The sequence below is a fragment of the Rhamphochromis longiceps genome, linkage group LG22 (assembly GCF_057381845.1).
Source record: "Rhamphochromis longiceps isolate RC_006_pf linkage group LG22, R_longiceps_female_GT1.1, whole genome shotgun sequence".
NCBI classification, from domain to species: Eukaryota; Metazoa; Chordata; class Actinopteri; order Cichliformes; family Cichlidae; genus Rhamphochromis; species Rhamphochromis longiceps.
Window position 1 is genome coordinate 20,036,809 of NC_140577.1, and position 15,356 is coordinate 20,052,164.

Genomic DNA, 15,356 nt, shown 5'->3' on the forward strand with positions numbered 1-15,356 from the left:
GTATGAGCGTGTGTAAATGTTCTGTCTTCATTTATGAGAGCAGCTCTGCTTGCCCCTTCCTGTTACAACTGTCCTCTTTCTTTAATCATTAAGCTGAACAAACCATAAATATAGAATTACATCAAAAACAGCCACGTTCTCCTGGAAGTACCAAGAAAACGTGACTGTTCAACAACTATTAACTTTTTGGCATGTGATGTTTTTTCTGGCTTATGTTTATTGTTATTGTGTACAGTGGAAAGCTTTGGTCCATGTGGCCAATGATGTCACACCAGCAGTGAAATCTCGCTCTGCTCAGCTATAAAAGAAAGCAGCTTCAACTCTGCAGAAATCTGAACATCCTGTACAAAGAAGCGTCAGCAGCTCCTCATCACACTTTGAGACTTAAAGCTCCAACATGATCTTGCTCCTCTTCCTGTTCAGTCTGGCTCTGGGTGCTCCTTCTGAGGCTCCGTCTGATGAAAATGAAGTGAAGCTCCAACTTGGTAACTGTCTCATATTCTGACTGCTCTTTTCTCTACTTTTCCCTTTATTTATGTCTTTTTTATTTCACTTCGAGAACATGTTGTGCATATTTCTGATGTCTCTATTTAAGCAGAGTCAATGATACAAAATTCTACAAAATTCCCAACATCAGATGGGTTCTACTCTTGTTAATCTCGTTAAAGTGACATTAAAGCCATAACCGCTTTAACGCGGCTAATCTCCGTTAGCAAGTTATCACGGATCGCCCCATCTGTGGGGCTGGACGACACTAATGCATTAACGAGCTAACTGTGCTGAAGCTTTGACACCTTGCACCTTCCCGCGTTGATGCGGCTATGGCGTTAAAGTCATTTTAATGAGATTAACGCTGACAGCACTAGTTTTACTATACCACAGAGTTATGATAAATACTTGCTGGTAAACACAATAAGAGCAGCTTACTTCTCTGCATGCTTTAACTTTCACAGTGTCAACTGTGCAGACATGCTTGTCTGATGTGCCGTCTCTGAAGAATCCCAAAGAAAAAAGTCTGTCACACTGACAAAAACCTGATCCCTTTCATTCCTGCTTTTTCATCAAGTTCTGACTGCTGTGTCTTCTTCAGATGACCACAGAGTTCAACTACTGCAAGAAAGCTGTCCCATGTTCTGGTACAGCTTCAATGGCCGCTGCTACAAATATGTGGCCACACACATGAGCTGGGCTGATGCAGAGCTCTACTGTGTGTCACAGCGAGCCAACCTGGTGTCTATCCACAGCCAGGAGGAAGAGGAGTTTGTTAAATCATTAATTAAGAACTTTGACCATGCTGAGGGACGCACCTGGATTGGACTGAGTGACCTCCATAAAGAAGGCAGATGGATGTGGTCTGATGGTTGTGCAGTGAGTTTCGTCTACTGGCATGCAGGACAACCAGACAACGCAGGAACAAATGAACACTGTGGTCACACTAACTATTCAAACTTAAAGAAGTGGAATGATTACCAGTGTTCTCTCAATTTAGCTTCTGTTTGTGCAACACGGATAAACTGCCCTTAGAAACTGAAAAATACTTTTAATCTGCACTATTTGGGTTGGAACGATGCAGAACTGTGTTCTGGTTCCTTCAGTTAATGAGCAACTCAGTCTGATAGACAGATGAACGTGTATTACTGGGAATGAGTTAATTTGTTGTGTACTGCAGCCTGGTGTTGAGTCCACTGACAGAGACACTTTATAAGTAACAAGAAAATAAGACATCTGACGGCTCACTTATCTGAACATGATATGCTGCTGAACTATGTTCTTCTGAAGTGTCTTGAAAAACAAACTGTAGAAACGTGTTATTTTTAGTGATGAACTGTGCTGGGCTGCTCCACTGCAGGCTGTGGTGTTCATGGTCAATGTTAGGATATACATCAAGGATAAGAGACATGAATTTATATTTAGAGTGATGAAACTGATTAGTTCAACTCACCAATTTACTTTTTATACCAGCTTTAGGCTCTCAAGGAAATTAGTTTGTAAAGCATCTGCTCATATCTTGTTGAATTCAGACCTTCTCTGCAGGTCACCAAATTATCAAATCAAATCAAATCAAATCACTTTTATTGTCACATCACATGTGCAGGTACATTGGTACAGCACATGTGAGTGAAATTCTTGTGTGCGAGCTTCACAAGCAACAGAGTTGTGCAAAATACAATAATGTAAACAAGCAAAATACAAGAATGGCTACATCTGAAACTAATAAATATATGTACAATATATAATAGTATATGCATTTCTGGATGTGTATACTAAATATTTTTCTACACGTGTGTGTGTGTGTGTGTGTGTGTGTGTGTGTGTGTGTGTACACATATTTTACAAATTAAATAGAGTACCCTTATACTACCCTAAGTATCTGGACTTTGCTGTAGTTTTATTGTATCATAAAGGTCCTTCATTGGCAAAGTGGAACATTTAGATCAGATCTTAAAACGTGAGCTCTTCACTCCTTTTTTGTTACAGAAGGCCAACGTAGAGTCACTAGAAAAACATAGTCATGCGCTTTCAACTATCAGCTTTCATTGTCAGAAATGTCATTTTAAAAATCTTAAGTAAACTTTTATGGTGGGAGTTAAGATGAGAGCTGTAGAAAGCTGATGAAGCTGATGAAGAAAGCTTTAAGGCTGGACTTCACATTTTAGGATAGAAAGCGACAAACTCCCAACATGAGTGTCGGATATCTGCAGGACAGCCTAGCTGGCACAGCAGTGGTAATGATCTGCTTTAGTTTAAAAGTCTATGGTTTTGTTTAGTTTGGCTTATTTAAAAAATGTAATAGACACAAGAGCATTTAAACATTTGTACACACTGCAAATAAAGTGGCAAAGTACAAGCAAAAATTAAAGATTAAGTGTATAACTCTTACAGTTACATAGACGGTCTTTCTTTTTATTGACTCTGAACAGGCCGGCCACAATCACTTCATTTATATGTGTTCACTGCAATAAAAAGTGTGCACAGGGTTTGTTTTGGATTTGTTTACTGAGAATGATCGCACACTTCTATTTCCTCTTCCTGGTATAGTAACCTATTCTGTTAAGCATTTTGCTGATGATGTGATTTTATAATATAAATCAATAAATACTCAGTCAAACAAACAGTGAAGTTCTCTGGAAAAGGCCAGAGCTCAACACGTGTCAATAAGTAGTTAAGTGATGTCTTTGAGTTGTGGATAATTTTACCAAAACACATTTGAATGAGTTTTACAAAAAAGACTAAAAGTTCAACGATGATCTCATAAATAAATAATATGTCTGTCCTGAGGCTTTTGTTAGAAATGAAGTAAGCTAACAAACACTAGGAAAGACAAGCAGTTTCATTCATATGGACTTCACTATGAGTTTAATTTCCAGCTGTTTTGCTTTTCTTTTTTGAAAAACAGAGCTTACTTATACTGGACCCATCCTACTGTCTCTTTCTCCTGCTGAGGTCCAGTTCTAGGCTCAGCATCAGCTGGGAGCACGTGCACCTGGACCAAACCAAAACATGAAATAAGGAGGGGGGAGGCTGACTGGATATTATTGTTGTTGCCAAAAACAAAGCTACATTAATCATCCTCTCTGTTGTAGCTCAGGTCTGTTTTTTGATACTGCAATTATTTGGATTAATATTAATAAGATGTGACCAAAAATACTTTTATAAACTGCTCAATGTCATGATGCCAGAGTTTTCTAATGACATGTAGCTTTTGTGACAGCTGGTTTGATATCATGATAAATATCACACATATCCAACAGGTGTGTATCAATCTGAATGCATGAAAACATTATTAGTGTACTTACTACTATTACTATAATTACTGCATAGAGTAAAAAGTAAGTATTTCTGTCTCTCTCCTTTTGCATACTTGCACAGAGGCAGTCAGGCGATATTCAATATGCAATCAAATAATAAATGAGTTTATTGATATCCATTGATGTCTATATAAAGCATTGTGAGATCACAAAAAGCTTAATAAAGACTAAATGTATTCAAAAATCATGCAGTTTGTGGGGATAGGTTAAGTGACTAATCTAAATTGCCCATAAGTGTGAATGCAGGAGGGAAAGTGGTTGTCTCTCTCTCTGTGTGTTAGCCCTGCGACAGACTGGCGACCTGTCCAGGGTGTACCCCGCCTCTCGCCGTATGACAGCTGGGATAGGTTCCAGCCCCCCCCCCCCCCCCCCCCCCCCCAACCCTGAAAAGAATAAGCAGAAGCGAATGGATGGATGGATGGTATTCAAAAATCCATCTATAAACCAAAGGTCCGCATTATGTTATTTAATTCATTTTAAAATTTGTATTTACTTCAACTTTACTGGCTGCCATAGCAGAGTCACATATCTCTGTCTGGGCTGAGAGGATCCTTCTGAGAGGGGAGAGTTCAATCTGTCTTTGTTTACTGGAGCAGCTCAGGAGTTTCTATTTGGTCCTTCCTGTTAGAGATCTGATTCACCCTGTTTGATTAATCATTATGCTGATATAGCTTTGTGGTACCATAAACATACAGTGGGGCAAAAAAGTATTTAGTCAGCCACCGATTGTCCAAGTTCCCCCACTTAAAATGATGACAGAGGTCAGTAATTTGCACCAGAGGTACACTTCAACTGTGAGAGACAGAATGTGAAAAAAAAATCCATGAATCCACATGGTAGGATTTGTAAAGAATTTATTCGTAAATCAGGGTGGAAAATAAGTATTTGGTCAATAACAAAAATACAACTCAATAGTTTGTAACATAACCTTTGTTGGCAATAACAGAGGTCAAACGTTTACTATAGGTCTTTACCAGGTTTGCACACACAGTAGCTGGTATTTTGGCCCATTCCTCCATGCAGATCTTCTCAAGAGCAGTGATGTTTTGGGGCTGTCGCCGAGCAACACGGACTTTCAACTCCCGCCACAGATTTTCTATGGGGTTGAGGTCTGGAGACTGGCTAGGCCACTCCAGGACTTTCAAATGCTTCTTACGGAGCCACTCCTTTGTTGCCCGGGCGGTGTGTTTTGGATCATTGTCATGTTGGAAGACCCAGCCTCGTTTCATCTTCAAAGTTCTCACTGATGGAAGGAGGTTTTGGCTCAAAATCTCACGATACATGGCCCCATTCATTCTGTCCTTAACACGGATCAGTCGTCCTGTCTCCTTGGCAGAAAAACAGCCCCATAGCATGATGTTTCCACCCCCATGCTTCACAGTAGGTATGGTGTTCTTGGGATGCAACTCAGTATTCTTCTTCCTCCAAACACGACGAGTTGAGTTTATACCAAAAAGTTCTACTTTGGTTTCATCTGACCACATGACGTTCTCCCAATCCTCTGCTGTATCATCCATGTGCTCTCTGGCAAACTTCAGACGGGCCTGGACATGCACTGGCTTCAGCAGCGGAACACGTCTGGCACTGCGGGATTTGATTCCCTGCCGTTGTAGTGTGTTACTGATGGTGACCTTTGTTACTTTGGTCCCAGCTCTCTGCAGGTCATTCACCAGGTCCCCCCGTGTGGTTCTGGGATCCTTGCTCACCGTTCTCATGATCATTTTGACCCCACGGGATGAGATCTTGCGTGGAGCCCCAGATCGAGGGAGATTACCAGTGGTCTTGTATGTCTTCCATTTTCTGATGATTGCTCCCACAGTTGATTTTTTCACACCAAGCTGCTTGCCTATTGTAGATTCACTCTTCCCAGTCTGGTGCAGGTCTACAATACTTTTCCTGGTGTCCTTCGAAAGCTCTTTGGTCTTGGCCATGGCGGAGTTTGGAGTCTGACTGTTTGAGGCTGTGGACAGGTGTCTTTTATACAGATGATGAGTTCAAACAGGTGCCATTCATACAGGTAACGAGTGGGGGACAGAAAAGCTTCTTACAGAAGACGTTACAGGTCTGTGAGAGCCAGAGATTTTCCTTGTTTGAGGTGACCAAATACTTATTTTCCACCCTAATTTACGAATAAATTCTTTACAAATCCTACCATGTGGATTCATGGATTTTTTTTTTCACATTCTGTCTCTCACAGTTGAAGTGTACCTCTGGTGCAAATTACTGACCTCTGTCATCATTTTAAGTGGGGGAACTTGCACAATCGGTGGCTGACTAAATACTTTTTTGCCCCACTGTAAATTACACATCAGCTCAGTTCATTGGACTGCTACAGAGAGGCCAAGTACAGGTTCACTAAAGAAGTGGACATTGCTAAACATCAGCACTCTGAGAAGATGCAGCAGCAGATCTCAGAGAATGACTCGGCCTCTGTGTGGAAAGGTTTTAGGAATATCACCAACTACAAGCCTAAAACCCCCCACTCCACTGATGACTTGCTCTTGGCCAACACCCTCAACGACTTTTACTGCCGTTTTGACGAGCCATCAGGCAGCCTTCACACCTCCAACGGCCCCAACAAAAGAGACACTTTGGACACTCATTCCCCCACCTCTCCCCCCTCCAGGGCTTTGGAGTTGACGTCACGCCGCAATGCATTGTGGGAGCGCAGCTCCATTTTCGGGGTCTACGAATCAAAACAAACACACTGTGTTGGAACGACGACGACAAGAAACACGCTTAAAAACAGCTAAAAAAGAAAACGGACGGTATAGAGACCGATTGCGTCCAGAGGCGAAGCAGCGGTACTTGAAAAAAAATAGAGTGCATCCCAAATCTGGACCCATATGAAATACGGCAGTGGAGTAAAGACCCAGACGACTTACCGCCACTGTCCTACCCCGATATCTTCACGTATCTTGTTTGTGGAGTAAGCGCTTACACAGCGAACCAGTTTCATAATTACAAGTCACTGGAGGCGCACATCCAATTTACAAATGGCTGGGCGCAAGATTTGGCTATTTTCAAGCCGCCAAACTCTGAGTACGTCGTCATTCATACCAAAGTAAGTCAGCTGGAGTGCATCGAGTGAAATAGCCATTTTCCACCTCCCACCATAATTAATGTTATACATTTATCATTGAACTGCTAAAATATCGTTATCATATTATATGCCCGTAATTGTAAAGTACATGCAAATTAACACATTGATAATCGGGCAAATTATTAACGCCAATTTGTGTCCTTCCTGTCTCATTTCATTTATTGTCTTTACATCAACCAATCAAGTCACTCCATTCGATGTTTGATCGCAATTTCTATAACTTCCGAGACCACCAACGATGATATTATTCAGCTATAAAGTGTGATGTGAACATATTTAGAACTTACCGGAATGAAAATGTCTTGAGCACACCAGCTGATATCTGGAGACGGAACAGAACTTGATATCAGCTCGTCTCACGGCTGCTATCCAGGCTAGACGCCTTCGTTTGGTAATATCCGATACATGAGCTCCTTCATGTTGCTTCCAGGTTGGGAAAGCATAAAAAGACAATCCAAACTTATTCCCGTGCCGGTCGTAAGATCGAACATTGCAGCCGACCACACAGCAAGTACGAACCATGGCTATGCTTTCGCTCCTTACTTAGACCCCCAAAATGGCGGATCGGGCCAAAATCCTTTCCACGCCCACCCCCGTGACATCACGCTCCAAAGCCCTATAGGGCTTCGGAGTTGACGTCACGCCGCAATGCATTGTGGGAGCGCAGCTCCATTTTCGGGGTCTACGATCCAAACAAATACACTGTATTGGAATGGCGACTACGACAAGAAACATGCTTAAAAGCAGCTCGAAAGAAAACGGACGGTATAGAGATCGATTGCGTCCAGAGGCGAAGCAGCGGTATTTGAAAAAAATAGAGTGCATCGCAAATCTGGACCCATACGGCAGTGGAGTAAAGACCCAGACGACTTACCGCCACTGTCCTACCCCGATATCTTCACCTATCTTGTTTGTGGAGTAAGTGCTTACACTGCGAACCAGTTTCGTAATTACAAGTCACTGGAGGCGCACATCCAATTTACAAATGGCTGGGTGCAAGATTTGGCTATTTTCAAGCCGCCAAAATCTGAGTACGTCGTCATTCATACCAAGGTAAGTCAGCTGGAGTGCATCGAGTGACATAGCCATTTTCCACCCCCCACCATAATTAATGTTAAATCTTTATCATTGAACTGTTAAAATATCGTTATCATATTATGTGCCCATAATTGTATAGTAGATGCAAATTAACACATTGATAATCGGGCAAATTATTAACGCCAATCAGTGTCCTCCCTGTCTCATTTCATTTATTGTCTTTACATCAACCTTGTCCTTGCATGTTACAGGTACTGCACTCCCAAAGATTGAATGAACCTGCATTACGACCATGGGTAATTGTAAGCACCACAGGGAAGGTCGAAACTGCACACTGCACCTGTATGGCCGGAGTTGCTGAGACCTGCACCCATGTCGCTGCACTTCTGTTTAAAGTGGAGGCAACAGTGAGGATACGTGGCACAAAGACAGTCACAGATGAACCAGCCTACTGGGTTTTGCCGGGGAACACAACCAAGATACAGCCAGAGGTTGGCCATAACATTGACTTTACATCTTCAGCAGCACAAAAAAAGACTCTTGATGAAAATATAAACGGACCGTCTGTGGTGAAAGGCAGAAGAAGCCGTCCTTCAAAAAGAAAGATTCCCTCTGCTACGTTTGAGGAGTTGTCACCAGTGTTAGACACACTTCAAAAACACAATAAAGCAGTGTGTTTGTCTGGATTGGAGAAATACTACACATCACACACTGTACAGTCATCCACATTACCACTGTCTCTGGCGTGTTTGCACAGCACAGGTGCACAGTCCCTTGGCCTTACCGAGCTACAACTGCACTGCGTAAAGTACATAAACACAGCTAAAGTAACTGAAGAACAGGCAGAAGCTATAGAGGAACGCACAAGACTGCAACACAAGAGCCCAGAATGTTTTTTGTCAGAAGTGCATTGAAATATGTATAACTTGATTTCAAACGTGCAGCACTTACCATGTACCAATTGTCAAAGTGTGAAATAAAGAGTGCAAAGCAGTTATTTGTTATCTTGCTTTTATTATAACGTAATTTTAGTGAAACAAAGAGTCCAAAGTGATGATAAACTTTCGCTTATAGTATACAGGTACAGAAATGGTTACATAACGCAATGTCAATGTGTTCATACAGTCACACATACAAAAAACTAAAAAGGTTTTCCTTTTTTAAACAATTATTAATTAACAAGTACAAGTCTCATGTGTGCCTGGTTTCACTACCACACTGGGGCACATGTTAACCAAAACACAACACACCCTCACAATTTTATCAAGGAAGGTAACGTCTTCACCCTCACATGGAAGAAGAGAACGGATTGGCATGGTAGTATGTAGCATTTTGAATTTGTTGCGCAAACTGCCAATTACTCGTTCAACATGGATTCTTAGGTGTGCAATGGCTCATGTATTTTCTATGTCCTTGGCATCTAGTTGACAGAAGCCCCTTGTAAATGCTGGGATCTTTACCTCCGCACACATCATTCCCACCGCATCTCTGATGTCAAAGCCTCTGTCAGCCAAAACTACATCCCCTGGTAACAGCTTGTTAAGTATGCCACACTGCTCTGTGATGTGTTTATCTGATGCATGGCCCCCCCACCCCTTAGAAATGAATGAAATTGCACCTTGTGGAGTAATCCCGATCAGATATTTCATGGTGTGTGTACCCTTGTAGTGTGAGTACGTTTGAGCACGAGCCTTTAAATTAGATGGTCGTTCTGTACGAATTTCAAAACAGTCTACAATGATGGCTACACGATTTCCAAAAGTGTCCGTAAATTGTGGTGGCATTGTTGCTTGCAAACAGTGCCTCTCTGGCCAGTGTACAAGTATTCCAAAGCGAGCATGCAACACGTCAATTGTATCAGAAAAGACAGAAGAAAGAGTTTTGTAGGAGACATTGAATAGATAACTAAGATGCTGGACAGGAAGATCAAGTCTAAGTCGCATAAGTGTGAGTAAAAGCATTTGGAAATGCGACAGTTTCTTTGATGCTGGTAGGAAAGCTTTTACATTCTCGAGCACGGACATAAAAATAGCAAAACAAGTAAAACCGGTGTAATATTTCACTTTTTCCGTGTCACCCTTTAAAAAGTTTTCATTCAGCTCTGTCTTGTCCAACTTTGATTTAAGCTTTCTGTTCTCCTCCAGCAGCCGGTTTATTTCTGCTCTGCTCTGTACACAGTGCACACAATCATTTGTCAGTTGTTGATCTTCTGTCTGTTTCTCTCTGATATCAATGTTTTCTGCATCAGCACCCGTTACCTCTGCTTCTACTTGTCCAGCACAAATTTGTCCCTCAGCCAAAATAACAAGGTTGTTATGGTGTTGCTCTTCGGTGGTGTCCATCTCTGGCTGCTCTTCTGTGGTAACTTCTGCTGAGGCTTCACCTTGACATTCTGCTGAGGCTTCACCTTCACACTCTGCTGCTCCATTGTCAAAGCCTGTCCAATAAAAAGAGTGCAAATACACAAGGGAACTTTTAAATGGTTTATACATTAAGGCCGTATGAATACTCAAAAATGTTTGTGTTAATTGACTAAGATCAACTTTTAAAATAAGAGACTGTGGCTGGGGGTGCGGTTGTCGTTTACCTCCAAATAGTACTTTATTTTGTTGACGTTGTGTTCGCCTCCTGTGACGGTCTGAATGTGATGTTCGGATTTCGGAGTGCCCCATGTGTAGCGTTGGTACCCAGTCTGGATTTGTTTGATCCATTTCATAGGCAGGCTTCCCTACAGTTGTGCGAAACAATTAGCGAATCGTTACATAGCACATATGTCTGCAAAGTCACTCCATTCGATGTTTGATCGCAATTTCTATAACTTCCGAGACCATCAACGGTAATATTATTCAGCTATAAAGTGTGATAAGAACATATTTAGAACTTACCGGAATGAAAATGTCTTGAGCACACCAGCTGATATCTGGAGACGTAACAGAACTTGATATCAGCTCGTCTCACGGCTGCTATCCAGGCTAGACGCCTTCGTTTGGTAACATCCGATACATGAGCTCCTTCACGTTGCTTCCAGGTTGGGAAAGCATAAAAAGACAATCCAACCTTATTCCCGTGCCGGTCGTAAGATCGAACATTGCAGCCGAGCACACAGCAAGTACGAACCATGGCTATGCTATCGCTCCTAGCTTAGACCCCCAAAATGGTGAATCGGGCCAAAATCCTTTCCACGCCCACCCCCGTGACATCACGCTCCGAAGCCCTATAGCCATCACCACCATCAAACACTTCACCTACAACACCCCCCTCCTCACCCCACACAAAGGAGGATTTCACACCACCTCACCACCTCCTCCCACCACAACTCTTCATATTCATGAAGCAGGTGTGAGGAAGCATGTCATGTGCCTGCCTGCTTCAAGTCCGCTACCATAATCCCTGTCCCCAAGAAACCTAGGATCACTGGACTAAATGACTAAAGACCTGTGGCTCCGACATCTGTGGTCATGAAGTCATTTGAGCGCCTGGTTCTCTCCTACCTCAAGACCCTCACGGCCCCCCTCCTGGACCCCCTGCAGTTTGCATACAGAGCCAACAAGTCTGTAGATGACGCCATCAACATGGCTCTACACTTCATCCTGCAGCATCTGGACTCCCCAGGAACCTACGCCAGGATCCTGTTTGTGGACTTCAGCTCTGCCTTCAACACCATCCTTCCAGACCATCTCCGAGGCAAGCTTTCCCAGATGAATGTGCCTGATCCCATCTGCCGGTGGATCACTGACTTCCTGACGGACAGGAAGCAGCATGTGAGGCTGGGAAAGAATGTCTCGGACTCTCGGACCATTAGCACCGGCTCCCCTCAGGGCTGTGTTCTTTCTCCTCTGCTCTTCTCCCTGTACACCAACTGCTGCACCTCCACCCACCAGTCTGTCAAGCTAATCAAGTTTGCAGATGACACCACCGTTATTGGACTCATCTCGGACGGGGATGAGTCTGCCTACAGGTGGGAGGTTGAACGTCTGGTGTCCTGGTGCAGCCACAACAACCTGGTGCTGAATGCCCAGAAGACAGTGGAGGTTATTGTGGACTTCAGGAAGCACACAGCCCCACTCCCCCCCATCATCCTGACTGACACCCTCATCACCTCTGTGGACTCATTCCGCTTCCTGGGTACCACCATCACCCAGGACCTGAAGTGGGAGCCCACCATCACCTCCGTCATTAAGAAAGCCCAGCAGAGGATGTACTTCCTGAGGCAGCTGAAGAAATTCAACCTGCCAACACGGACGATGATGCAATTCTACACCGCAATCATCGAGTCCATCCTCACCTCCTCCATCACCGTGTGGTATGCTGGAGCCACAATCAGGGACAAACAGAGACTGCAGCGTGTTGTGCACTCTGCTGAGAAGGTGATTGGCTGCAGACTCCCATCTCTGCAGGACCTGTACACCTCCAGGACACTGAGGCGTGCAGCTCGGATCTCAGCTGACCCTTCTCACCCCGGACACAGTCTGTTTGACCTGCTCCCCTCAGGCAGGAGGCTCCGGTCCATTCGCACCAGAACCTCTCGCCATAAGAACAGTTTCTTCCCCTCTGCTGTTGGACACATGAACAATAACCGTATGACTGTTCCCACCACTAACACATGACCCTACGCTGTGTTCACTGCATCATTCCATGTTTGGCACTGATCACCACCTGCACTCATGTATATATCATGTATATATCTATCTACTTAGCACTTTTAATTCTTATTCTTATTTTTATTTTCATGTCTATTTAAGCGTTATATGACAGTATGTTTGCACTAAGCACCGCAGCAATTTCCTAATGTTGTAAACCTGCTCAACATTTGGCAATAAAACCCTTTCTGATTCTGATTCTGATGTATTTTTCTGGCTCATTTTTAGTGTTATTGTTTAGAGTGGGGTGAAAACACCCTCTCAGGCAGCTATAAAAGAAAGCAGCTCCAACTCTCTGCAGAAATCTGAACATCCTGTACAAAGAAGCTTCAGCAGCTCCTCATCACACTTTGAGACTTAAAGCTCCAACATGATCTTGCTCCTCTTCCTGCTCGGTCTGGCTCTGGGTGCTCCTTCTGAGTCTCCTTCTGATGAAAATGAAGTAAAGCTCCAACTTGGTAACTTTTTTTGTGCATTTTTTTTTGTCTTTTTAATATTATTTAGCAAATAATAGATTTTAAATGCACTTTTATCATGTTTCTTGTTTTGTTTTGCTCAGGAGAAATATGTGTTAGTATAATTGGGGATACATGCATTAATTTGGTTCCACGTTTCAAACCTCCAGCAGAACCAGGCTCAGACAGGAGCAGCCATTTGCTGTGACTGGTGGAACTTTAGGCCTCATCAAAAAGAAAAGCTTAATATTAAAAGTAGATTATTGATTATCTGTGTCCTTAATCCAAACTGGCTGATTACACATTAGAGGAGGCTTAAAGCGGAAGGCTCTGCCTCCCATTCTACTTTTAATTAACCTCAAAACCACAAGTAAACCAGCAGTCTGAGAGCAAAGTACTCCATTGCTCTTAAAATAAGACGTAGCCTGAGTATTTAATACCTTGTATGTGAGGAGAAGGATTTTAAATTTTAATCTGGATTTAGCAGGGAGCTGATGCAGAGAAGCTAATATGTAATGTTTCTTTCTATTCCCTGAAGTACATAGAGAAAAGCAGCCTGACACCAGGTCTCACCTTTAGGATATTAGCAGTACAGATCAGGTTTCTTCTGTTACTAAAAAACAAATCATGATCTTTTTCCTCTTCTTGTTTCTGTCTTTTTCAGATGACCGAGCAGTGCAGCTGCAGCATGGAAACTGTCCCCCGTTCTGGTGGAGCTTCAACGGCCGCTGCTATACGTATGTAGCTACACCGATGAGCTGGTCTGATGCAGAGTTCCACTGTTTGTCACAGGGAGCCAACCTGGTGTCCATCCACAACATGGAGGAAGAGAACTTTGTCAGATCCTTGATCAGGAACTTCGATCGTGCTCAGAGAGCCTCTTGGATTGGACTCAGTGATGTTCACAGAGAGGGCAGATGGATGTGGTCTGATGGCTCTGTGGTAGGTTTTGTTAACTGGAATGCAGGCGAGCTGCTGTAAAACTGTGTCAGTTTTACACAGTGTGTATGCGGGGGGTTTTTTTGTAGACTTTTGTAGACTATTCTTCAGACTGCTAACATGTATTCAAAAGGCTATATTTGTTATTTATTTGTAGTAAACTGAAACACATTACTAAAAAAATCTATTCTAAGATTCATGTGACACATGACTGTTAAGTTAGGTAGAACTTCAAGGGACATGAAGTTCTTTGCTGACCTGTTCATCATCTTTGTAGCTGTGCAAAAGCAAAAGCTTTATTCAATTTCATATTATGACAACTACGACAACCACTCTGAAGTTTATAAACAAAAACAAGACACTGGGTGTCAATTTAGGGATCTACAGTTCTCAGCTAACACTCTTTGACTCTGAAAGTGAGTCAAAGGAGTGAGTCTGACTCATGAAGTTCAAGTACACTTCTAGTTTAACATTTGAGAACAGCAGCGGAGCACTGACCTGTTCTTCTGCTGACTGTGTCAATATGGCTCGTAAACTGAGACAAATTATCTCCAGGAACAGCTGTTCAATAGAAGACAATAAATAATCACTACAAGCACATCTGTTCAGCTGTTTGCAGACACTAGAGAGTGACTTGTATTAACATGTGTACATCATGAAATCTGTTGCTTTAGTATTTATGGTTGGCCAACCGGTTAATGCTAGGTAGCTATATCTGATTTTATGATTCACACACAGCTTAATGACAAAAAGGGCCTTCCCTCTACTGCCATCTCTACCTGTCTGTGAAACTTTCTCAGTAAATGGCATTGGTGTGTTTTGTCCTTTAATAAAATTAATAATAGAAGATTCATTTCTGATGCAATCCAGAGTATATTAATGAAACTGGTCTTAAATTATATGCAAAGTTTGTGACATCATGTTGAATTTATAAAAGTGTACCTTTAAAATAAGTGTTAGGGTTAGGGTTAACCCCCAAACACCCCACTTTTCAGTTATTTATTTGTAAAAAATATTTGGAATCATGTATGATTTTCATTCCACTTCTCACGTGTACACCACTTTGTGTTGGTCTTTCATGTGGAATTCCAATAAAATTGATTCATGTTTGTGGCTGTAATGTGACAAAATGTGGAAAAGTTCAAGGGGGCCGAATACTTTTACAAGCCACTGTACAAACCACTTGAAGGCTATAAAAAGATAGAGGTTCACTTCCAAATGTCAGTTTCCACTGTTAGAAATGTTATCAGGAAACTTCAGTAAAGAGATATGGTGGAAGCTCAGATGAACAAAGCTTTAAGACGATCACACAAACCTCTCACATGAGTGCCAAATATCTGCAGGACAGTGTAGCTGACACAGCAGTGGTAAT

The 15,356-nt window shown here is 42.5% G+C and overlaps 2 protein-coding genes and 1 pseudogene across 3 annotated transcripts; 2 read left to right on the forward strand and 1 right to left on the reverse strand.

The window, feature by feature from the left end:
• The first annotated feature begins 350 nt into the window (after positions 1-350).
• On the forward strand, positions 351-2,310 carry LOC146643968 (lactose-binding lectin l-2-like). Of its 2 annotated transcripts, none has more exons than XM_085396039.1 (2): positions 351-485; positions 1,091-2,310. In XM_085396039.1, exons 1-2 carry the CDS (start codon positions 398-400, stop codon positions 1,522-1,524), a joined length of 522 nt encoding a protein of 173 aa, XP_085252165.1. In that variant the 5' UTR covers positions 351-397; the 3' UTR covers positions 1,525-2,310. The 2 variants fall into 2 exon arrangements, with proteins under 2 accessions (XP_085252165.1, XP_085252166.1); XM_085396040.1 differs by having other exon boundaries at positions 398-434.
• Positions 2,311-9,035: 6,725 nt separating this feature from the next.
• LOC146643969 (uncharacterized) lies at positions 9,036-10,684 on the reverse strand (annotated as a pseudogene).
• Positions 10,685-12,960: 2,276 nt separating this feature from the next.
• LOC146643970 (galactose-specific lectin nattectin-like) lies at positions 12,961-14,026 on the forward strand. The gene is made up of 2 exons (XM_085395402.1): positions 12,961-13,048; positions 13,710-14,026. Exons 1-2 carry the CDS (start codon positions 12,961-12,963, stop codon positions 14,024-14,026), a joined length of 405 nt encoding a protein of 134 aa, XP_085251528.1.
• Positions 14,027-15,356: the final 1,330 nt, after the last annotated feature.